We start from the raw sequence: 23,854 nt of genomic DNA, 5'->3' as shown, positions 1-23,854 counted from the left end.
ATGAACAGCGATGCTGCTGATAGCTGATATTATGCATACTTCTTTGGTGCCAGGTGCAGGGCTAATCTGTAAACACATTATTCAGCTTGATCTTGTCTGCAGCTCCATGAGGTTGGTCCCATCATCAGTTGCTCATCGTCACCTCCTACTTAAAGATGAAGAAACTCAGGTTTCACAGGCAGATAGCTAGTAAGTGGTAGAGCTGGACCCACCATCTTCATCTGAGAGGTGTTCCGATGACTCAAACACTTAGGGCTGGTGTTTGCTCATCTGTACTGCTTGCTGTGATTTTTGCCAGCCCACCTATTAGTCCCAGTTTGGTACCTGCATCCCCAGTGTCCTTGGGGTGCTAGATCTCCCCTGATCTCAATCAACGTGGTTTAGCTGAGGTAGGAAAGGATTTCTTAAACAGGACATAAAAAACACAGAGCACAGAGGATAATTTGACTAAATTAAAGTTGACAATTTTCCAAAAGCACTAAAAAAAAGTGAAGAGATAAGCCACAAACTAGAAGATCTTTGCACCACATATAACTACAAATAATTAAGACACAGACAATTAGGAATTTGGGAAATGACATGAACAGGTATCATTTCACAGACACAGAAACACAATGACAAATAACTATATGAAAAATTACTCAAGCCCATTCATGATAGACATGAAGATTAAGATCACAACGAGATACCCTTTATACCTACTAGATTAAAGGCAGCCCCATGGATCCAAATGCTGGCAAGACCCTAGATATATTCCCCTATGTTGTCCTTCTGAAAGTTTAGATTTGCCTCTGATATTAAAGTCTTTAATCTATCCTGAATCAATTTGGAGGGGGGTAGGTTGTTAAATTCCATGTTTTTCTATGTGAATAATCAAGTGTCCTAACACATTTACTGAATTAGCCCTCCTTTCCCCAGTGATCTGAAATGTTACTTCCCTCATAAGCCACGTTTCCCTATGATTTTTATTGTTTCATTAGTGTTTTTATCTGTCCCTAAGTGAATACACACTGTCCTAATAATCATGCTTTTATAACAAATCTTGATATCTACTTTTTCTCCTTTGCTGGAAATATTTTTACTTTTCTTGGACCTTTGCTCTTCCATATAAATCTTTTTTTTTTTTTTTAGATTTATTTATGTATTTTACTGAGAGAGAAGCAAGTGGCAGAGAGGGGCAGAGGGAAAGAGACAATCCTGAAGGAGGCTCCCCTCTCAGCAGGGAGCCCAATGCAGGGCTTGAGGATCCTGAGGTCATGACCTGAGCCAAAATCAAGTCAAATGCTCAACCAACTGAGCCACCCAGGCACCCCTTCCACATAAATTTTATAATCAACTCATCGTCTTCCTTGAAAAGCCCTGTTGGGATTTTGATTGGAACCATTTTTTATTTTGAATGACCTTTCTAACCTTTATTATTGAGAATGATATTTGCTTGGGGCTTTTGGTCATTGCCTTCTAACTGATTAAGGAAGTTCTCGTCCTAGTTTTCTGTGAGTTATTGCTATGAGGAACTGTTGAATTTTAAAATTTTGCAACCATTGAGATGATCTTCTAGTTCCTCTTTAATATATTGATGTGGTTAGCTACAAGAACATATTTCCTAATGTTAAACTACCCTGACGTTCCTGGGATAAAACTGTCTTCGGAATGATGCATTATCCTTTTTATATATTGCTGGTCTTAATGTACTAATATTTTATTAAGGGTTTTCACCTCCATGTTTTTGAGCAATTTAGGAGTAATATTGGCCTGATCTTCTTGGTATGGAATTTAGATCGGCAGCATAGAGTTGATGTGCTCTCCCTTATTCTATTTTCCAGAAGGGCTTATGAGAGAGTATTATGATCTATTCCTTGAAAGTTTAGACTTTTAGAACCATCAGGCTTAATGTTTTCCTTTGACTAGATATTTTACCAATTTCTCTAATAATAAGATTTACGTTTTCTATAGTTGACAACTGATATAATTTGCTGGCAAATCAAACTTGTTATCATTATGTAGTGATCCTCTCCATCCTCAATGATTTGTGTTAGTCTGTTATATAATATTAACATAGCTACACCAGTTCCCTTTTGGATACAATTTTTGAGGTATATCATTTTCCATACTTTTACTTCCCAAATTCCTGTTTTAGGAATACCTCCTGAAACAGTACCTCTTATATTCTTTTAACATCCAATTTGACAATTTCTGACTTTTAACTGATGAGTTTAGTTAAATGACTATGATTATTAGTATATCTGGACTTATTTTTTTTACTATCTTTTTTTAGGAAGTCTCACTTTTTCTACATGTCTTTGGGTTTCATAAGCACTTGAGTATTTTATTGGCTTATGTCACTTCCCACCTTCTACTGATTTGAAAGTTATAGATTTTATTTGTATTATTTTAGTGAATACCATTGAGATTGTACCACACCTAATTAACAAAGACCAAAGTTAATATCTTAATTCCCTTCCCACCCCAAATGCAAAGTTATTGGAATACTTTAATTTTGACCACCTTGTTCCTAATTTATTTTTGTCCTGTATTTTTAGTTCTGATCTTGTTTAAACCTATGGTTTATGTACTATTGTTGTAATCATTATTGTCTTGTACTGACAATTTTGTTTAGGTTCACTGTATTTACCAATTTATTCACTCACTATTCCTCTTTTCCCTGAAGTCCTTAATTGGTATTCCCTGATATTCTTTCTGAGGTATATATCTTAGAAGTTCAGTTAGGGGCAGCCTGAGTGGCTCAGCAGTTTAGCGCCGCCTTCGGCCCAGGGCGTGATCCTGGAAACCAGAGATCAAGTCCCAAATCAGGCTCCCTGCATGGAACCTGCTTCTCCCTCTACCTGTGTCTGCCTCTCTCTCTCTGTGTGTCTCTCATGAATAAATAAATAAAATCTTAAAAAAAAAGAAGTTCAGTTGTTCAGTTAGATCGTCCAGTTGTAAATTCACTTTGTCCATCTGTCACTCTCATTCTTGAAAGGCTGAGGATCAGATTCTCGGGTCTTTGGAGATACTATTCAACATCTTTTAGCTTCCTATGTTGCCATTCAGAAGTTTGCTGACAATCTAATTCCTTCCTTTGGGCATAATCTGCACCTTTTTAAAAATCTCTAGCCGCAGGAGGCTTGGGTGGCTCAGTGGTTAAGTGCCTGCCTTCAGCTCAGAGTGTGGTCCTGGAGTCCCGGGATCGAGTCCCACATCAGGCTCCCTGCATGGAGCCTGCTTCTCCCTCTGCCTGTGTCTCTGCCTCTCTCTCTCTCTCACTGTGTCTCTCCTGAATAAATAAATAAAATCTTTAAAAAAAGATCTCTAGCTGCTTTTAAGATTTTTTCACTGTTTTTAGTATTCTGTAGTTTCACTACAATATTTCCTTTTTTTTTAAATAGGATACAGTCCCTATTTTTAAAAAATTTTTTATTTATCTATTCATGAGAGACACACACAGAGAGGCAGAGACACAGGCAGAGGGAGAAGCAGGCTCCCCACGGGGAGCCCGATGTGGAACTCAATGCCAGGACGGGAGATCACACCCTGAGCCAAGGCAGACGCTCAACTGCTGAGCCACCCATGCGTCCCTCACTACAGTATTTCTTGATGTGGGTTTCCTATTATTTTTCTTGCTTAGGATATATTAGTCTTCCTAAATCTGCAGAACTATATCTTTTTTTCTGCTCCGGAAATTCTCACCCATTACTATCTCAAATATGGCCTGTCCTTTCTTCTCTCTTTCTTTGGTGCTGCTTAAATGTATTTGAGATCTTTTCAGTCTATTCTGCGTAGTTGTAATATCTTTCTTTTCATATTTTTCATGCCATATCACTCTGTGTTGTGTTTGGATTAATTTCTTCAGGTAGATCTTCCAAATCACCATGTTTGGTTAATTATGATCTATGAGAATCCTGATTAATTTGCTCTTCAATGAGTACCTTGTCCCTGAAGCTCTGAGAACATTCCATGAAGCATGTCAAAAGCAACTCTTGAAATCTGAATGATGAGGTGGCCAACATCTTAGAGAAAGATGCTCCAGTCCAAGCCAGGGAGATTGTCCTTAACTCTGGATGGATTCCAGCAGCTCTGACAGATGCTGGCTTTACAAGGTGGTCACCAGTAGCCTCAAAAATGTTCCTTTGCCCCATCCCTGTGGCTTCTTGTCCATGACCCAGTCTTAAAACTCAGACCTGCCCTACTCAGCCAGGTTCCACCAGTCCGGAGGGTGTGGCAGGCAGGAAGCTGCCTTTGTGATAGATTTAAATACCCAGTCCTGCTGGGCACTGGTCCCACCTAGGTCCAGAGCAAGAGGCTAACGAGGAAGCCATGGATTCAGAGTACCAGAAAACATCAGCCCCCACACCACATCCAGCATACAGGACTCAGCACACAGTAAGTACTCAGTAAATATTTATTAAATGAATGAACACACACTTTGATGGAAGAAGTCCATAGAGTAGTGTGGGGCTAAAGGGGACTTAAGGAAGATTTCTTGGAGGAAGTGACATTTAAATTGAGGCATGGAAAAGAGGAAGTAGTCAGGCCAAGCAGAAAAGGAAGAGTTCTGGTGGAGGGAACAGTCCATGCAAAGGCTAAAGTGGTAGAATTTAGCCTGAGTGCCCTGAATACTAGATGAGGCTGGAGTGGTAAACTGACGTAGATGCTCAAAATCCAGGCTTGGGCAGCCCCGGTGGCGCAGCGGTTTAGCGCCGCCTGCAGCCCGGGGTGTGATCCTGGAGACCCGGGATCGAGTCCCACGTCGGGCTCCCTGCATGGAGCCTGCTTCTCCCTCTGCCTGGGTCTCTGCCTCTCTATGAATAAATAAATAAAATCTTAAAAAAAAAAACTATTAAAAAAATCCAGACTTTGTGGCTGATAAGCTAGTCAGACAACACCACATTTGAATTTAATGGGTTACAATTTTTATGCTCCCCTCTCTCCCCTGATTTTATTTATTTTGCCTAATGAGGTTTAACTGTCCTTAAAAAGAAGAAATGACCATATTGGGGATTTAACCAGGGGTGGCTGAAAGTCTTTTAAGACTTCCATCCCCCCCCCCCCCCCCCCCCGGGAGCTTTGGGGCCAGCCGCTGGGTCTGAATTCACAATTCTGCCCTTTACAGGTCGAAGCCATGCGCAAGCTCCCCATCTTTCTTCTGGGAAAGGAAGCCAGTCACAACCACCCCTTTATAGGATCCAAAGGGCCGACGTGTGTAAGGTGAACCTGTGCCTGACCCTCTGAGCCCGTTGGGGACGGATCCAGCCAGAGTCACTTTGACGGCGCGTGCCCCGCAGCACCAGGCACCTAGTAGGTGCTCAGTAAACGATGAAACCACGCCGGGGCGGGTGTGCTGCGCGGGGGGAGCTGGTGGCTGCTCGGGCCCCCCACCCCTTCCGCTCGCGGGGGAGCTCCGCAGGGGCGGGGCGGGGCGGGGCCGCCGGCCGTGCCCTCCGCCCTGGGCGCTCGCGGTGCGCGGGAGGCTGGCGGGCGCTCGGGGATGCTCGGAGCCGGGGAGCTGAGGTCGCGACCCTGACCCGGCCCCCGGGACGTAACGCTCGGAGCCGAGGGGCCGAGGGGCCCAGGGGCCCAGGGCTCTCGAGCGGGACAGACGTAGACCGGGCGGGCGGAGCCGGCTTTTCTGTCGGCGGACACGGGCCGGCGCACCGCGCCTTTAAGGCGTCCCGCGGAGCCGGGCGCCGGGAACCGAGCGGCGCGGGCACGAGCGCTGCTGCCGGACGCGAGCGAGCGGGGCTGGGGGCCGAGGACCGGCGTCGGGAGCCCGCGGCGCGACCCAGGCGCCCGAGGTCAGACGGCGGGAGCGCAGGCCGGGCGGGCGGGGTGGGGCGGGGCGGGGGCTGCGCGCCTGGGAGGGAGGGAGGGGGGGAGGGAGGGGCGCCGCGGCCCCCCCGTGCCCGTGACCCCCTCCGCCTCTCGAGTCCGGGCTCTGGCCTCGCCGCGAGCCGCACGCGGGGCCGCAGGGGTCGGGGACCTGCACCTCGCTCTCGGCTCGGCTCCTCGCCCTGCAGAGCCCGGACGGGGCCAGGCGCCCTCACTTCCCGGGCTGCCTGCCGCCCTAAGCGGGGGCGAGGGGAGGATGGGTGGCGCACCTGCACCCTCTCTCTGCGCCGCCTCCCACCGCTGGCTCCGGCTCCGGCCCCAGCCCCTGTGCGCCCCCCCTGGTGCCTGGATGCTTTGGAGGCTCGTGCATCCTCGTTCCAACCACTTCCTGAGGAAAGGCTGCAGCTCGACCTCCCAGCTGGTGGCACCTACCCCCGTCCCGCCCCAGATACCTGCGCCCCTCGGGACCTCCCCCCAGCCGGTACCTAACCTACCCCCCAGCAGCCTCTCAGCTCACCCTTCCAGATCCTGCCCCAGTTCCCTCGGCCTCATGCTCTCTCCTCCCTGCAACCCTTGAGTTAGGATGCTGGTCCAACCACCCCGACAGGACAGCTCGGTGCTGCCCCACAACCCCCAGCATCCCCCGCCTACACCTCCGCTGGCTTCCTGGCAGCCTTGGAAATTGGGATTGTGTAACGCTGGCTGCAGGGCAGAGCACATGCAAGGTTTGCACCCTTGTACCTGCATTCGAGTGGAGGAGGCCAAGTCAACAGAGTGAAATCGGGGGTTGGGGGGGGGGGTGCCGGAGGGTCCAGAGGCTGTGCAGTCTGGGATATGTACCTTGAGCCCTTCTTATGCCTCAGCGTCTGGTTGATGAAGAAGAGGTCCCACCCTGGACTGGAGGTTCAGCATTTGCCTGACTTCTCACCTGTTGAGAAATCCCTAATGGCTAGGTCTACCTGCCTAGGAGTTAGGAAGAGTTTATTATTAGTAATAGCTGCCATGGAATAAGCAAGTACTGGCTGCCAGATCCTGTCCTAGCATCTTTAGGAGTTAACCTGCCTTACTTATCCCAGTAGCTCCATGAGGTAGGTGCCAATGTTATGCTCCTTTCTCAGAGAAGAATGTGTCCCCTTCCAGGACACACCGGGAATCTGACCTCAAAGCCCCCATTCTGAACCACTAGACTGAATTTTTACCCAATTGTAACTAATAAATTCTTAACAATATTTTTGTTAGAAATAAGAGAAATTAATAACCTGCTTTCTTAACACCAATTTTTCTAAAAGTAGTTTCTCACACCCAAAGGGGCTCCTGGGTGTCCTCCTCAAGGAGACTAATGCACAGAAAGCAGGGACATGCTGGAGGCCACACAGCTAACAAGTATCAGGGCTGGGATGCTGAACATGTCCTGGACGGTCAGTTACTTCCTATGCTCCCAGTTCTGCCCCAGCCCATCAGCCCAGGCCCCTGGAGATTCTGTTCCCATCCTCTACCCCCTTCCTTTGCTATAACCCAGGCAGGTGAGCTGCTGCCTTTGCTTAGGCTGTACTGTCCTTCCGAAATGCCCTCTCTGGAATCTCCAGTGTCTCAGTCTTACCTCCCCTTAGCTCTAGCTCAGTGGTCTCTTTCAGGAACACACCTCTGATTCCTCCCCTGCCCCCAACTGAAAGCGATTTCTTTCTCCCCTGGGATCTTATAATAACTGGGATCTCATTACCTTCCACCCCCGTGATGGTATTTGTAAAGTCCTATCTGCATGTGTCTGCCTATGCTCTGGGGTACAGCTGTGCTGACAGGATCAGAAGCACTCCCCAAGACCCTTCTAGCCATCTGCCAGGTGAAGCCCCAAGACAGAGAGAGAGGGGTCCTGAAGTAAGGATAGGCTCAGAAACCACCCCCCCTCAACACCAGACTCCCTTCATTGAGCTACAGTGTGATCATGGGGAGAATGGCTCAGCATGGTTCCTGCAATTATAATTACATGTTTGTTTTTATTCATAACCCAGAGGATTCCTACCAGATAGTCAGAGTCTTGGGTCCAAATCCCACTGCTACCACTGCTAGCTATGTGGCCATGGGCCTATTACCTAACCTCTCTACGTTTTAACTTCTGGTAATGACACCTGCTTCAGAAGGCAGTGGTAAGATTTAGATAAAATAAAGCACAAAGCCCAGAATGTGGTAAGCACTCAGTAAGCACCAGCTATTATGAAGAGTTAAGTGTCGACCCCCACTTTGAATTACTGGAGATGTATTAAATCATTATTAAATGACTCAAACCGACGCCACTTAGAGATGGGCCAGAGGAGTCCCAGGCAAGGAGAGGAAAGCATTTTTTTTTTTTTTAAAGAGTTTAAGTAATTTCCACACCCAAAGTGGGGTTTAAACCCACAACTCTGAGATCAAGAGTTGCACACTCCACCAGCTGAGCCATCTAGGTACCTCGAGGTAAGCATTTTGTGTGTATGCTCAGAAAGGCCTGTGATGCTTTCTTTGACTCTAAACCATCCATTGCCTTGGCAAAAGGAATTACCTTTCTGTTTTTTAGCTTTAAACATCTATGAGCTTTGAGTTCTGTGAGGCTGCACACACCTAGAGTGAACGTGTGAATGAGGTTCATGCAATTGCAAGTAATTGTGAAACTTACTGATAGGAGGGGGGGAAAAAGCTTGTTCTTAGAGGTGACCTTGGTTCAGGCTTATCTTAGGGACAAAGGTTTGAATCAAAGGTTTACTGTGGATTTGGAGGGAAGGAAAGCTGAGGTGAGTGTTTTTTCTTAGTACACTAGTCAGCTGCTCAGAGTAGAAGTTAACTTCCCTATGTCATATTCTCTATCAACTCCTGATTATTTTGGTGATTAGATCAATTTTACAGTGATGAGTGTTCAAAAGTAAAGGGTCAGGAATGTCTCCCTCAAAGCTAAGTGTTTGGAATATGCTGGGAAGCCAGCTCTGCAGGTTGAAAAAAATTATTTAAAAGTTTCTCCTAATTTGATAATTGAGGTTACTTAGGATCCCGTTTGACAGTTTCAAGACTGTTGAGTTTAGTTATTTTAAGGCATACGTTTTTGTAAATTTTCATGGTTCTGAGACATTTAGCAGGCTATGAGACTTTATTTCTGTGACCCTGTAGGGACACAGATACTTTTCGTATTCTCAGAATGGTGGCTAGTAAACTCAAATTAAATTTTAAATTCTCTTCCTAAATCACACTAGCCATATTTCAAGTGGTCGATAGCCATGTGTGGCCAGTGACTACTGTATTAGGTAGAGCACATAAGAGAATATTTCCATCTTCTCAGAAAGTTTTATGGGAAGGCACTGTTGAGATCAGTAAGGCCATGGGCAAACTGCATGATTACAGTGTTAAGTTGCATTCTTCCTAGCAAGTCATCCTCAGGACAAGAAGTGGAGTGTGCCGAGGATGTTTCGTTGTCAAATGAGGATGTTACTTAAATCCCCTTAGCTTCATTTTGGTTTTCTGATTCACTGGCTTTTAACACTGCCAGATTCAAAGGATGGGGGAGAAGGTGGAAGCAAATGGAATGTCTTCCAGCAGCACTTCTCTATCCTGGTTGCATGTTAGAACCGCCCAGGGAATTTTTAAAAAATACCCATATCCAGCTTCCTCCCCAAGCCAAGTGAATCTGAATCTCTGGGAGTAGTGTCCTGGAATCTATATTTTTAAAATGCTCCCTGGAGGATTCTGTGCAGTCAGGATTGAGAACAACTGCCTTCAAGACTGTAAACTTAGGGGAAAAAAATCCCTGAGGACTGGAAGACATTGTTTTAAGGTAGATATGGTGAGTGGCCAAGAATGTTCCTCATTGATTTACTGCAGCAATAAATCCGAGGTTGGAGTTGAGTGGGCTCACTTCTTCAGAAGGGAGGGCAGCTTTGCCCTCCAGGGTACATTTGGCAACACCAGAATGCTTGTTACCACTTAGAGGTGGCATCAAATGGGTAGAGGCCCCTGGATGCTGCTAAATATCCTACAGTGCATAGGATAGCCTCCCACAACGAAGAACTAACCGGCCCAGAATGTCCATTGTATCATGGTTGAGAAACCCTGATCTAGAAGCAAGTTTTGCAAACCAAAGTCCTCTCTGACCTTGGTGTAGTTGTCTCTTCAAAGGAGATCAAGATGTTCTCTTAAACTGGGCCCTCAGAAACCATCTTGATCATCTTCCAGGCTTTCCAACCCCAGAAGCCACAGAGGAGGTCGCTGCCTGTAGGTGGATGCGTTTGGGGTGGCACCATGGAAACTGCTGATTCAGGGGGACAGGGCAGTCTGCAGGAGGTGCAGGCAGAGGTTCTTACACTGCTGCAGGTTGGGATCCTGTTCTTTTTGTTAAGTAATTATCTAAAGTAACAGCAGCCTTTGCCTTAGGCTGTCTTCCAGAAGCTGTGGCTCTGGCTATTGGCGTTGGGTGTTTGCCTTGTGATATACTCAGAACAAGATTCCAGCCGTGTGTGTGATAAAATTTGGGAACGGAACTAGGGACCAGACTCTGGGAGTATAAAAACAGCAACACAGACATACCCACAGACTTGAGCTTCTGAGAGACCCAGGTCCAGTGACACTGCATGGGGATGGAGGTGTGGCAGGGCTCCCTCCTGGACCTGCAAGGGCTGGCTACAAGATCTTCCCAGCTGTCCAGAGTGAGCACTTGGTATCTGCCAGTCACTGCTTTGAGCTGTCTCTGTGCACCCTCTCATTTTATCCTTTCACCGAGGCTGTCAGAGGCGAAGTGACTTTGCCAAGGTCACACAGATGGTCAGTAGCAGAGCAGAGATTTGAACCCAGGTTACAGAACTGGGAAACTGAATTCTCAGAGGAGCATTCACAGACTGAAGCTGTGCTTTATAGCTAAGGCTTGTGGAATGAGCCGGAGCTTACCAGGTGGGAGGGAGAAAAGGCATACCAGGGAGAGTCCCATGTGTGCCAGAGGCTTGGAAGGGTGAAAGAGTATGACATATCAGGGATTGTGGCTCATTCAGGGAAAGGGGTGGCGGGGGAGTGATAGAAGAGGATGACACTTGAGTGACCAGCAGGTATTAAATCCTACGTAGGGGGATCCCTGGATGGCGCAGCGGTTTGGCGCCTGCCTTTGGCCCAGGGCGCGATCCTGGAGACCCGGGATCGAATCCCACATCGGGCTCCTGGTGCATGGAGCCTGCTTCTCCCTCTGCCTGTGTCTCTGCCTCTCTCTCTCTCTGTGACTATCATAAATAAATAAATAAATACCTTAAAAAAAAATTTAAAAAAAATAAAAAATAAAAAAAAAATAAAATAAATCCTACGTAGCCTTGTAAATCACGCCGAGGGCCACTGTGAGCCACTGGTGGATTAGAGGCAGAGAAGAGCTGTGTGACATTGGACAACTTGCTTAACTTTTCTGGGTCCCAGCTCCGCATCTGGAGAAGGCCTCTAAAATTCAGTGCTCTGATGAGGAATATTTCTTTAGTTGGTGATCATCATGAACAAAGTGAGGGGGTGGCCTGTGGTGACACTAGGGGGCAGAGCTGTTGATTCATGACCTCCTAACTTATCATTTGGTATTTAATAAGCACCTGCCAAGGGCAAGGCATGTGTCCTGAGGTGCTGTGGCAGATGCAGAGATGTAGTAAGACTCATCCTAGAGACCTGCAGGAGGGTACAGCTAGTGTTCTCACAGGTACTGTGATTAAAAGCACAGATCTGCAGTGCCACGAAAGAAGAGCATTCCTACAAAACATCTGAGGCATGGAGGTTACTAATGACTGAGGGGCTGGAGGAAGATCTACTGAAGGAGATAACTCCTAGCTCTGCCAGAGGATTTGTAAAGGAGAAACTAGGGAGAGGTCAGGGGTATCTCCCAGGGAGAGGAAATGGGGGAAGTGGAGAGAAATAAAAAACCAATTCAGGTACAGTCCCTAGAGGGCCAGACTACTGGGATTTCTCTTAGATGATTCCCCATAGTTTCCAGGTTGTAGAGAGGAAGCAGAAGTCATCATAGCAGGAAGATACTCAGTAATGGACTTGCCATTCCTTCATCCCATCCTGGTGCCTAGCCAGGCTCCAGGAGCATCCAGGTCTTGGTCATCTGTCTGTCCCAACTCCATAGGATGTTTTGCAATTAGGTACAGAACAAATGGTGGAAAGTGCAATTATAACTCTTGTGAGAGAGGCAGGATTTCATGAAATCAGAGCAAATGATGTTGCAGAACTGCTTGAATGACATATCAAGGCAGTAACAGATGAGGATCTGGCCATGTGAGGCCTAATGAAGAGAAGGGGAAAATTGAATTCAAAAATCAATTCTTTGAAAAATCAAAGAATGAAGGCCTTGAGAGATCAATAAGGTCGGTTGGCAAAAATGTCCTCTTTGTGGTAGCACTGTGATAACCACATGTTAACCGGAAGGATTTATCATGCTCTAAGACAATCCATGTGAGATTTATTCTTTGTTCTAAGAATTAGCACAGGATTGCAGTTATGACCTAATTTTGTTCAACATTTCCTTTTGCTTTTAAGAATATATTTGATGTTTGGATTTTTGTTTTTTTGTTTTTGTTTTTGTTTTTTTTAGATTAAGTTCTAAACAGAACCATGTTTTTCTCTTCACTGTGAACTTGCCCTATGTGGCTTCACCACGTGTCCCCTTTCCTGATGCTAATTCTCCAGGGTTACAGAGATCTCCTCTGGGAGGAGATTCTGGCTAGAAAGAAGGTGGGGATCAGCTCACAAAGGGGCCTGAATGCTGGACTTCTGCTGGAAGCCAAAAATCTTGTCCTGATTTAAAACAAAACAAAACAAAACAAAACAAAACAAAAAAACACCTCCTGGCTCTTGATAACAGGGCTCCTTTTTGTCTAACACCGACTTTGTTCCCATAGCTAGAAAATGCTAGAGACCAACTTCGCCTCCTTTAGAAATGACAAAACCCTCTTTAATCTCCTCGCTTTTCCTTTTATTTCGAAGCACAGATTCAGCAATGGGAGAATGTTTTCTGGGTGCTGAGGTTCTATTTTAGGCCTGCTGGGATTGCACACCCATATAGAGGGCTATTTTAATTCTTTTCAGTCATGTGGAAAATAATCACTTAAGTGATGCTCTTTCTAGCACTTTACCTTTGAGAGGTGACCTCAGCTGATGACAGTGCATGCATCTACACTAATCCGAGGGAGAAGTGCTGGACTAAAAGCTGGTTCTGAGCTTCCCGAGAGCCTGAAGACGTGGGGGTCTTTGGAAGCAAATGGTCAAGTGACTTTGGCTCTTATTTTATCCAGCAGGAGATTGGCCTGGAGGGTTTTCTTGTTTTAAGCCTGATTTCAAGCAGGCAGTTATGCCAGACTAAGATCAGCCTACATCTTGACTTTCAAGGCTGGTATTTCGAAGGTGCTAGGCTGATTAGGTCATACGTTGCATATTCGATTGCCTTATTTCTTGGCCAGTACAATTTTTTAGAAGATATGCTGCCAGATTCATAAGCCACTTACCTTCCAACTGAGCCCCTAGTTCAGCTGCCTCCTTCCCTCTCCCCCCACCCCCTGACTGTGTGTTCTTTCTCCAGAGAATCGGGCAGTAGGATTATCTAATTCCCTGCCCACAGGACCATACTGGCTACGCTGAGTCTCCTTGCCCACAGAGCTGCCCCTGGTGGTAGAAGCAATGCAGAGGGCCTGTGGGTTTGGCTGGTTCTTAAGCAAGAATCCCCAAGGGGAACCAGTTGCTAGCACTTTGGCACCAAGTGGAACTGAGTGATCATCTTATGGTTACCTCTCCCAGAGTCGCAAAGGAGATAAGCATTTCCAGTTTATGCGCATGTATGGTTCCAGAATGGAAATCCTTATTTTCTTAGAGTGCTGGACTTTGACATTTGAGGACTGACAGTCCTGTCAATCTGACTTAACCTTTGGATAGTCACACAGGGCAGGAGCCCTCCCTGTCTTGGTTATCTTATAGTAGGCAGCCTGGCCTTTTAGCTTGTAGAGAGGGAGAGGAATTTGCAGGCTAACAGCAGACATTTGTAGTTCTTCCCTTATGGGGAACAATTAAGGTTTGGTTGCTCACTCTCATGGGCCATTTTCACTAGCACGGAGCCTGGGACTGGCCAGTAGAACTCTTTGTGATGGTGAAAGTGATCTCTGTTCACTGTCCAGGATGGCTCCTGAGCACTTGAGCTGTGGCTAGTACAGCCAAGGGACTGAATTTTACATTTTATTTAATTGTGATCAATTTAAACAGTTACATGCAGCTAGCAGCTACTGTATTGGACAATGCAGGATAGACCATTCTATTTGAGGACTTATATTTTGTAATTAGAGAAAACCTTATACATTCACATAGTAGCAATTGAAAAGATACAAAAGGGTATCAGTGGCAAGTCTCCCTGTCTGTCTCCCCATGTCCCCCTGTTTCCCTTCCCAGTGGCAGCCACGATAACCAGCTTCCTCTGTATCTATCCAGAAACATTTCACACAGATATAAACATAACATCTTTTCTCTTTCCCTCCCTCTCTGCTCTTCTTCTCCTCTCTCCTTTAATGCAAGAGCTGTTATTCTGGTCACTGTCTACAGTTTGAGGTTTTATTTGTTTGCTTGTTTGTTTGTTTTAGAGGAGGGTGGGGTAGAGGGAGAGAGAAAATCTTAAGCAGATTCCACACCCAGCATAGAGCCCACCATGGGGCTCTATCTCATGACCCTGAGATCATAACCTGAGCCAAAATCAAGAGTTGGACGCTCAACCCACTGAGCCACCCAGTTGCCCCTGAGCCTAGGTTTTTTGAGTTAACAATGAACCTGGGAGGCCATTATTTTAATGGTTTACATTTACTTTTATTTGTATTTAATGGCTATACATAACACTCCTTTCTAAAGCTATACCATCATTTACTTAACAGGCCCCGTTAAAAGTGGACATATGAGTTAATTCCAGTCTCTTGCAGCCATAAATACTACTGTAACAAATAACTTGCACAGGCATGATTTCACATGTTAGGTATAAATACAAATTCATAAAAGTGAGATGATCAGGTCAGAGGTATGTATGGTTTACATTGCCTCAGATGTTTACCGGATTGCCTTCCATAGGGCTTGTTGATGGGAATAGAAGTTGGTGTCTGTGTATGAGATAGTCGGTTCCCCACAGCCTCGGTGACACTCTCTTAGTAAACTTCTTGTTCTTTGCCAGTATGATAAATCAAGATTGCCATTACCTCGTAGATTTAATTGGCAGTTCTCTTATTATAAATGAGATTAAGGGTCTTTTTATATGTTCAAGAGTCATTTATATTTCTTTTCTGGTAAAATAGCTACTCAGCTCATTTGCCCATATTGGATTTCACTGTTGTTTTAATTGATTTGTAAGAACCTCCTATACATTCAGGAAATTAGTCTGTTGCCTCTGGTTTGTATTGACAAATCTTAATCTTGTTCATGGTCTCTTCATGTGGACATTTGAAAACATTTTATGAGGTGAACATGTTAATCTTTTTGTTATGGCCTCTGGTCTTACATCTGACTTAGACTTTCCCTGTGAAGGTATTTTCAAACAATTCTTATGCTTTCTTCTAGAACTTCCATGGTTTTCTTTTTCTTTTTTATGTTAACTGACTCTTCTGAAATAGTTCAGGGGTTTTGTGGATTTACCTTCTCTCGCCTGGCCCCTCATTCTCCTGCTGTGGTGCCTTGTTAGTAGCTCTCTGTCCAGCCCTAGTTTTGAGCTGTGGGGTCCCCTCTCATTAGCCACTCGGGTAGAAACATTATCCTCATTTCCCTGCTGGTTGCCACCTTCTTCTCATTCCTTTCTCTCTCTCTTTTTGTTTTTGTTTTTTAAGTAATCTCTACACCCAACATGAGGCTCGAACTCACAACCTGGAGATCAACTGTTCTACCAACTGAGCCAGCCAGGCACCCCGTCTCATTCTTTTCTGAGTATAACTTTTACATAAACCCTAATCCTAAATGGAGAAGGCAAGATCCAGTCTTTATTTGGGGGTCTTAGTTACATTTGCTGGTCCCAGGGTCCCTTTTTGCCTCACTGTGCCTGACAACCCCACCCCCTTGTTGTCTTCCTCTTCACTGCAGCCCAGGAATCCCCAGGTCACTCCCTGCTTTGTCTTCTCCCTGCAGATTTCTTCTTTGACCTCCTTTCTGCCTTCCTAAGCCTGGCTCATTATCTGATATGCCCTGCCCTTTGTGCTGGTTGCTTAATCAGGGTAGGTGACTTGAACAAGAGGTGGGCTATAAAGCTACAGGATATTTAGACTTTGCCTGTGCTAAGGAGAACACTTTGCCTCCAGCAAAGCCAGCCATTTTTTTTTTTTTTAGGATTTATTTATTCATGAAAGACACAGAGGAGAGAGAGAGGCAGAGACATAGGCAGAGGGAGAAGCAGGCTCCATGCAGGGAGCCCGATGTGGGACTCAGTCCTGGGTCTCCAGGATCACGCCGTGGGCCAAAGGCAGGCGCTAAACCACTGAGCCACCCAGGGATTCCCAAGCCAGCAATTTTGTGGCTGTTAGCACTTCATTCATATTCTCTAATATGATAATATGATTTAATGCTTTGTCATTTTCTTTCTTGTGATTCCAGAATCTCATTTTCAGCTTCTGCCAGAGCCAGTAGCAGTTGGGAAAGAAGGCTGTGTTCTTTGAAGAGTGAGTATGGATTTTTAGCATTGTTGATTACCAAAAAAAAAAAAAGAAAAAAAAAAAAGAAAAGCAGCTCTTAATGAGCCTTGGGCTCCTCTGTAAGCTCGCTCAAAACCCTTGTTGTGGCCAATTGTCGTGGGTGATTTCTCTGGCTCAGCAGGTCTGGGGGGAAGGGTTTGGGCACTTGAAGGTCAAATACACACCCGAAAGCCCCCAGTGGATTGGGCCAGGAGCAGGGCTCTGAGCTTGAAGGGAGTTTAGGAGATCCAAGCCTGTAGGAAGGAACCAGGATGCTTTCCTGGGGAGTGTGACACCTGAATTAGCCCCAGAGGCAAAGAGTTCACCCAGCAGCCAGGACATGGAAGTGCTCCACACCAAGGGAAGAACCTGAGCAAAGGTAAAGCATGAGGCTGCACATGGCTGGCGTGGGTCCTGGAGTTGGTCATTCGGGGGTGCAGGCAGAGATGTGGGAGTTGGTCCAGGAAGTCAGATTGGGATTGTTTTTGCGTGGTCTGAGTTCACAGCAGACTAGGGCAGCCTAATGCATGGTGTAAGTTGTGAGGATTTCCCTGGCAACAAGTGTTAAGGGGTGTGACAGGATGGGAGCAAGAAGAAATGAGCACCTAGACCCAGTGTGGTGGCTGAGGGAGCTGTGGTCCCATTTGCCCCTAATGTCTCACACCTGGTGGGACAGGTTTCCTTCCCAACATTCCTAGGATATGTTGAACCAGATCAGCCTAAGGAATTGGTTGCAAGAGGCTTTCAGGGGTATAAACCCCTAATGCTGTGCTAATATAGAAACTCCTCTTCTTGTATGGCTCTAGCATGCGCTTAAAATGTAACAGGTGTACTGAAGAACTGAACTCCGAATTTTATTTAATTAATTTAAATTTAAATAGTCATGTATTGGGATGCCTGGGTGGCTCAGCGGTTGGGTGTATGCGTTTGGCTCAGGACATGATCCTGGAGACCTGGGATTGAGTCCACATCGGGCTCCCTGCATGGGGCCTGCTTCTCCTTCCACCTGTGTCTCTGCCTCTCTCTCTGTGTGTCTGTCATGAATAATAAATAAAACCTTAAAAAGAATAAATAGTCATGTATCGAATGGCATGGTTTGTCTAAGACTCACACAAGTTGGCTCCAGTGCTGGTGCCTCTCCACCTCTGTGTAACCGGGCGGGGGCAGGGGAATGGGAAGACTGAAAGAATCTGGGAAGCTAGCTTGATGGGAGACTGTCCAGAGAAGGGGGAGAGATGTGTCTGGGACATGGTAAGACCATTGAGTCATGTGAGTGGTCAAGCAGGCTTTTAGAAAAGTCAGGAAGGGGGTTCTGGCCAGACATGTTGAGTTTTGAATTTCCTGAAGGAGGGAATGGTGGAAGATACAGGGATGGAGAGCTCTCCAAAGGAAGACAGTGAGGAGAGAGAGGAGAGCATCATGGGAATATCCAATGGAGAGAGTGAGGAGAGCATGATAGGAAGATCTAGTAGGGGAGAGAGGATAGCATCTCAGGATCCAGACCAGATGTGCTTGTTTCAACAGAAGGGTTGTCAGGGGCACCTTGCTGGCTCAATCAATAGAGCATGTAACTCTTGATCTCAGGGTCGTAATTCAAGCCTCACATCGGGCATGGAGCTGACTTTATTTTTTTTTAAGATTTTATTTATTTATTCATGAGAAACGGGGTGGGGGGCGCAGAGAGGGGCCTGTCTATATTTGACCTGCTCAGGGAAAGTGTGCAGGCTTCTCTGTAATAAGTCCAAGCCTTGCTGAATTGATCAGCCACTACAAAAGCTCTTCATTGAAGGCTTCATTCTGCAATTAAATGGAAAATGGAGCCAGCTAAAACCTTCCCCCCAGCTGACTGGGACATCCGTAGCAGGCGTTGTGATGGTATGATGATCATACTTTCACCTTGGGGCTACCATCTTCAATGTCAGGGTCTGTGATATAACGGCCTTGGGCATAAAATGTTCTAGTTCCTCGTCCAAAAGAACATCATATAATTAACTTCCTGCAGCTCAGGATTCGGAATTCATGGTAACCCTCAGCAGTTTTTTAAGGTCTTTATGTAATGTGGAAAAGTCCTCTTGAAGCTGACAGTTCCTATTTTCTTGACTCTTTTGTGACCCACAGTATTTAAACAGATTTATAACATTCCCTTCACTCCAAAAGTAATTTGCTTACCCCTTGACAATGAGGCCTTTTAGCATCGTAAATTGTACCCAGCCATTAAATAGGTGACTCCTCCGGGGAGTTTTGTAATTACTAAAAGAAAAAAGGTCTCTTACAGCGTCATTGGGAATAGTTGGTTGTCCCTAAAACAAACAAGATTGTTTATAACAATCCATTTTATAACTTTGCTTTTCGTTAATTCACCTGCACCATATTTGTGTCCTGTGCTATTCTTGGCACTGAAAAAGAACATACACGACTGGCCCTACCCTCAAGGAGCTCTGGTTCTAGAAGGAGAAACAAGACAATGACATAAACTTGCTGAAGGTGTTTATGCTGACTGAGAAATGGAGAAAACAGTTGAATCAGAAGCACACACAGTGCTTCTGCCCTTGAGAAGGCTTTCATCCCTACAGATTCAAGAGTGTACCCAGATAGAGCGTGTGCGTGTGGCTGAAAAGAACCATCTATCCCATCTATATGTGCCCTCTGTCTTCCCCCAGCCATCCGAAGACTGTGAGTGGCTTGTTCACCAACCTCTTTGTACAGAACAAAATATGTAAATGGGAGAAACCAATATTGTACTATATGTTAACTAACAAAATTTAAATTAAAAATTGTAAGAGTGGAGATGTCGTATCTTCATGAAGAAATTAGGAATGACAGCAAGTGTGAGTATTTAATAGCAAAGAGCTTACAAAGCAGAAAAAAGGCCACTTGAAAATAATTTAGAGAAAGTAGAGCTTGGTGCAGAGAGAGTGTGTCCAAGCAGAAACCTGTTTTGTAATCATGACTCTACCAGCTGAGTAACCTTGGGCACGTTACTTAACCTCTCTGTGCCTTAGTTTTCTCAGCCTATGAAATGGCATAAAACACCCACCTTGCCTGTTGGACAGGACTGGTGTTCCATACCAGTGGTTGATCACTTTCAGCTTGCAGGCCAAATTCAGCTTGTAGCTTATTTCTAATAGAGTCTTATTGGAATATGGTCACTCTCATTTATTACATGCTGTGTGTGACTGCTTTCTCGGTACAACGACAGTAGTTGTGACAGAGCCGATGGGGATCTCAATCCCAAAATATTTATCATCTGGCCCCTGTGTTCAGTAAGGTCATACCATACCAATACCATCATGAATTCATTATAAAATTGAAATATAGATCAATTGACACAGGTATATGGGAAAGACCTCTTCATTTCACAAGAAATATAAGGGCGGGGTTTGCCAGATATTAATGGTTTTTCTTGAAGAAGTCTCTGTTTTGGGGGCAGCTGGTGGCTCAGTGGTTGAGCATCTGCCTTTGGCTCAGGTCATGATCCCAAGGTCCTGGGATCAGGTCCCATGTCAGGCTCCCTGCAGGGAGCCTGCTTCTCCCTCTGCCTGTGTCTCTGCCTCTCTCTGTGTCTCTCATGAATAAATAAATAAATAATAAAAATCCAAAAAAAGAGTCCCTGTTTTGGTTGGTGAAATGCACTCTTACCATAGGCAGCTGGGCATCTTCAGGTTGCAAAGGCCCACACCTGGCATACAGGTCCATGCATACCTGGAGTAGAGGTCCATACAAGAGTTACTCTCTTGATTAGAGAGAATGATGGGTCTTGAAATATTTCTTATTTCATGAGAAAATGAACTGTATTGTGAATTCATAAGACAGGATGGAGAAGGGGCTACTGATTCAGCTGTGGTTTCTAGATCACCTAGAAATACGTTGGGCCATAGTCGAGGTGCTGGGGCTGCACAGTAGTCTCTGGCCTCCTGGTACCCACATACTGGCCTTGAGATGTGCCCAGGAGGTGTTCAAGAAGACCTCAGAAAGTGCACTGAAAACTCTGCTGTTTGGATTTGTTCTCTCTTCACTCTTTTATTGTATATTACTTATTTTTTAGTAGGCTATACATGTGTAAGTGATAAATAACCAAAAGATTTTAGAGGTAGACAGTGAAAAACAAGTCTCCCTTCTATCCCTGACACCCAGTGACTAGTTCCTCACCTTAGATGAACCCAATGATGTCACACATCTTTTCACTGATAGTAGCATTCAGGTACACATGTACATTGCTTCCATTTCTGTCATTTAGGTTTTCTGTCCTTTCTAAATTTTTTTAAGGAATGATTGAGGACAAGTGTGTGGGAGCGGGGGGAGGGGTAGAGGGAGAGAGAATTTCAAGCACATTCCCCGCTAAACACAGAGCCCTATACAGGGCTGGATCTCACGACTCTGAGATCATGACCTGAACCAAAATCAAGAGTTGGATGCCCAACCAGCTGAGCCACCCAGGTGCCCCAGTCCTCTCTAACTTTCAATTTTAAAAAATTGCAAACTTGGGGTGCCTAGGTGGCTCAGTCGGTTAAGCATCTGACTTTAGCTTGGGTCATGATCGCAGGGTGCTGGGATCAAGCCCCCCATCAGGCTCCCTGCTCTGCAAGGAGCCTGCTTCTCCCTCTCCCTCTGCCTCTTAACCCCTGCTCATGCTCTCCCGTACTCTCAGATAAATAAAATCTTTTTTAAAAATTGCAAACTTACAAAAAAGTTGAAAGAATAATACCATGTAATCTTCACCTGGATTCACCAGTGGTTAGCATTTATTATATTTGCTTTAATGTTCCCTCTCCCCCCCCCTTTTTTTTCCGCAATTTTTAAGAGTGAGCAGCAGAAACAAACTGAGTAGCAAAAATCACTATTTTTCACCCCTTAATACTTCAACATACATCTCCTAAGAGCAAAGATATCCTCCCACGTACAAACAGAAGCACAATTTCACCCTCAAACTCAACAACTGTATGTCACTGATGCAGTATCATTATCATATCTGGTCCTTAGTTAGATTTTCCCATTTGCTTTCATAATGTCCTTTATAGCTTAAAAAAAAAAAAAATCCAGGATCTTCTCAAGGACTCTTTGTTATATCTGGTTGTTATGCCTGTTCAAATTCTTTAAGCACTTGTCAGCTTTTGTTCCCTTTTGACTTCTACCCTCACTCTGGGTTCTTCTGTCTTCTACTTTGCTTCTTTACCTTTTCTCTTGAGACAGAGTTTCAATACTCGCTTTCTTCAGCCCCACAGGTGTCAGCCAGTCTCACAGAGCAGGATGGATCTTGACGTGGTTAACATGTTTGTGATCGCTGGCGGGACACTGGCCATCCCCATCCTGGCGTTTGTAGCCTCATTTCTCCTATGGCCTTCAGCGCTGATAAGAATCTACTACTGGTAAGTTAATTTTATAATTGAAGTGTTCAAGAGTATCATAATAATAGTGTCATCTTCTCTGCTTGTCCTTTTGGTGGTCTTTTTTTTCAACATTTTATCATGAAATATTTCAAACATACAGAAAAGTTGAAAGACCTATCTGAGTTTAGGGAATGTTCTTGAGGAATTGATGGTATCGCCTCACTAGGTAAATTCTTTTCTGGTTTATGATAGCGTCTTTGCCTGGGAAGCCACCCTCACACCAAAGTCATGGATTCTGTATTCAGGCAAGGATTGTGTATGGTGATGGGAGCTCCTTTGCTATTATCTTGGTTGCTGGATTCTGACCCAGTAGAGTCCTGACAGGGCAGTGATGTGCACTGAAAAATGAATTTAGACCAGGGCCAAAGGAGATGGCATGGGTAGGACAGGATGGGTTTTAGGGGGTGCCTGGGTGGCTCAGTCGGTTAAGTGTCTGCTTTTGGCTCAGGTCATGATCTCAGGGTTCTGGGATCAAGCCCCTGTGTCTGGGGCTCCCTGCTCAGCAGGGAGTCTGCTTTTCCCTCTCCTTCTCTCCCCTGCTCAGGCTCTCTCTCTCTCTCAAGTAAATAAATAAAATAAAAAAGAATGGGTTTTAGATTTGTTCTAAACAGGTTCATTAGTAAAGTGATGGAAAGAAAAAGGAGTTTCCAAAATTTTTATCATTTTCGTATCTTTATGATTCTTGCCCTATCTGTATAACACCTCTGCTTTCCTTTTGTATTTTCTTTAGAGTAAGTCACTCTTTTTACCTTAAGTCAACTTAAGAGTGATGTAAATCTCACTCCCTTAAGCAGAAAATTCCTGTTTGCCATATATACTCTGCCATAAATAGTAAATTTATATTAAAAAGTAAAAAGGAACACAATGCAGTTAAACTATGTTCTTAAATTCTAGCCTACCAAAGACTGTGTGTCTCCTTTCTCTTTGTCACAAAGTCCAGAGAGGTGTGAAAGATGTAACAGCCCTGAACAGAGCCTTCCTCGTTGATGGAATCAGAAGATTAACAGTTGAAAGGAGATTAGCTTTCTCATGGTGTGCTTCAGTGACTTTTCATGCCATGGTCCATTTACCAAATAAAATCACCCCCATGCCTCATGGTGTGTGTCCCTTGGCGAAGGCAATCCCAAAATAGACCTGGTTCCTCTCTGTGTCTTAGGGAAAAGGGAAGCACTTTGAGATTTACTCCAGACCCTGGCTGTTAGAATTGCCTTCTGGGCACAGAGACGAGAATGCAGAGAGGTTGTACTTGTGCCCTTTATCTGCTCTCCTTTCTGGCTCCCTTTTGTTTCATGAGAGTGTAGAATTATCCTCCTGCCAGCCAGCCTCTGATCCTTGAAAAGAAGCTAATTGAACAGAAGGGAGTTTTTCATCCTGCACTCTCCCTCGCTCTCTTGGGGGGGATGGTGGTGACCCTTTCCCAGGGTCACCCAGGACCCACTTCTGCATTGACAAAGCTGAGATGCTGGCTGCCTTAGTGCCGTGGCCCTGCAGCATGAGTGGCAGGAGTGCTTTGGGGCCGAGGCCCCTGGACGGCCCCTGACATGGAGAGGCCAGAGTCCCAGGCCCCTTGTGGCCCTCCAGAGGTGCCTTGGACCTCTGCACACAAATGCCATCTTTCTTAAGTCAGATCAAGTCAGAGAACGCAGTTCAGTGATGTGGCCTGTAACCATGGATATGGCTGCAGACAGAGGTGTGATTATATAGAGGCTGATTCCACCCACTGCGTGTGGAAACCAGCCTCCATGCTGTGTAGTCCCTCAATCCCCAGCTTCCTCCAGGCCATCAGGAAGAGGCTTTCAGAGTTAGGAGTGTCAGAATAATTTTGACATTCAAGCTTTTATTTTATTATTTTATTTATTTTATTTTTATAAATTTATTTTTTATTTTTATTGGTGTTCAATTTGCAACTTATATAATAACACCCAGTGCTCATCCCGTCAAGTGCCCACCTCAGTGCCCGTCACCCAGTCACCCCCACCCCCC

General features: G+C 45.3%; 1 protein-coding gene across 4 annotated transcripts in view; it reads left to right on the top strand.

The window, feature by feature from the left end:
* Positions 1–5,243: 5,243 nt before the first annotated feature.
* The window catches only part of ABHD6 (abhydrolase domain containing 6, acylglycerol lipase), a 41,248-nt gene continuing 22,637 nt past the window's right edge, over positions 5,244–23,854 (top strand). Inside the window, exons 1-3 of one of the 4 annotated variants that reach the window (XM_077858356.1) lie at positions 5,244–5,295; positions 16,408–16,472; positions 21,699–21,850. In XM_077858356.1, the coding sequence (XP_077714482.1) occupies positions 21,732–21,850 (119 nt within the window). In that variant the 5' untranslated portion in view covers positions 5,244–5,295; positions 16,408–16,472; positions 21,699–21,731. Of the gene's footprint in view, positions 5,296–5,467; positions 5,793–16,407; positions 16,473–21,698; positions 21,851–23,854 lie in introns of those variants that run through there. The other 3 variants (XM_077858357.1, XM_077858355.1, XM_077858358.1) reach the window with 3 other exon arrangements.

Source organism: Canis aureus, chromosome 19 (genome assembly GCF_053574225.1).
Source record: "Canis aureus isolate CA01 chromosome 19, VMU_Caureus_v.1.0, whole genome shotgun sequence".
NCBI lineage: Eukaryota > Metazoa > Chordata > Mammalia > Carnivora > Canidae > Canis > Canis aureus.
Note: the sequence above shows the minus strand (reverse complement) of the source record. Positions and strands in the feature narration are given on the sequence as shown.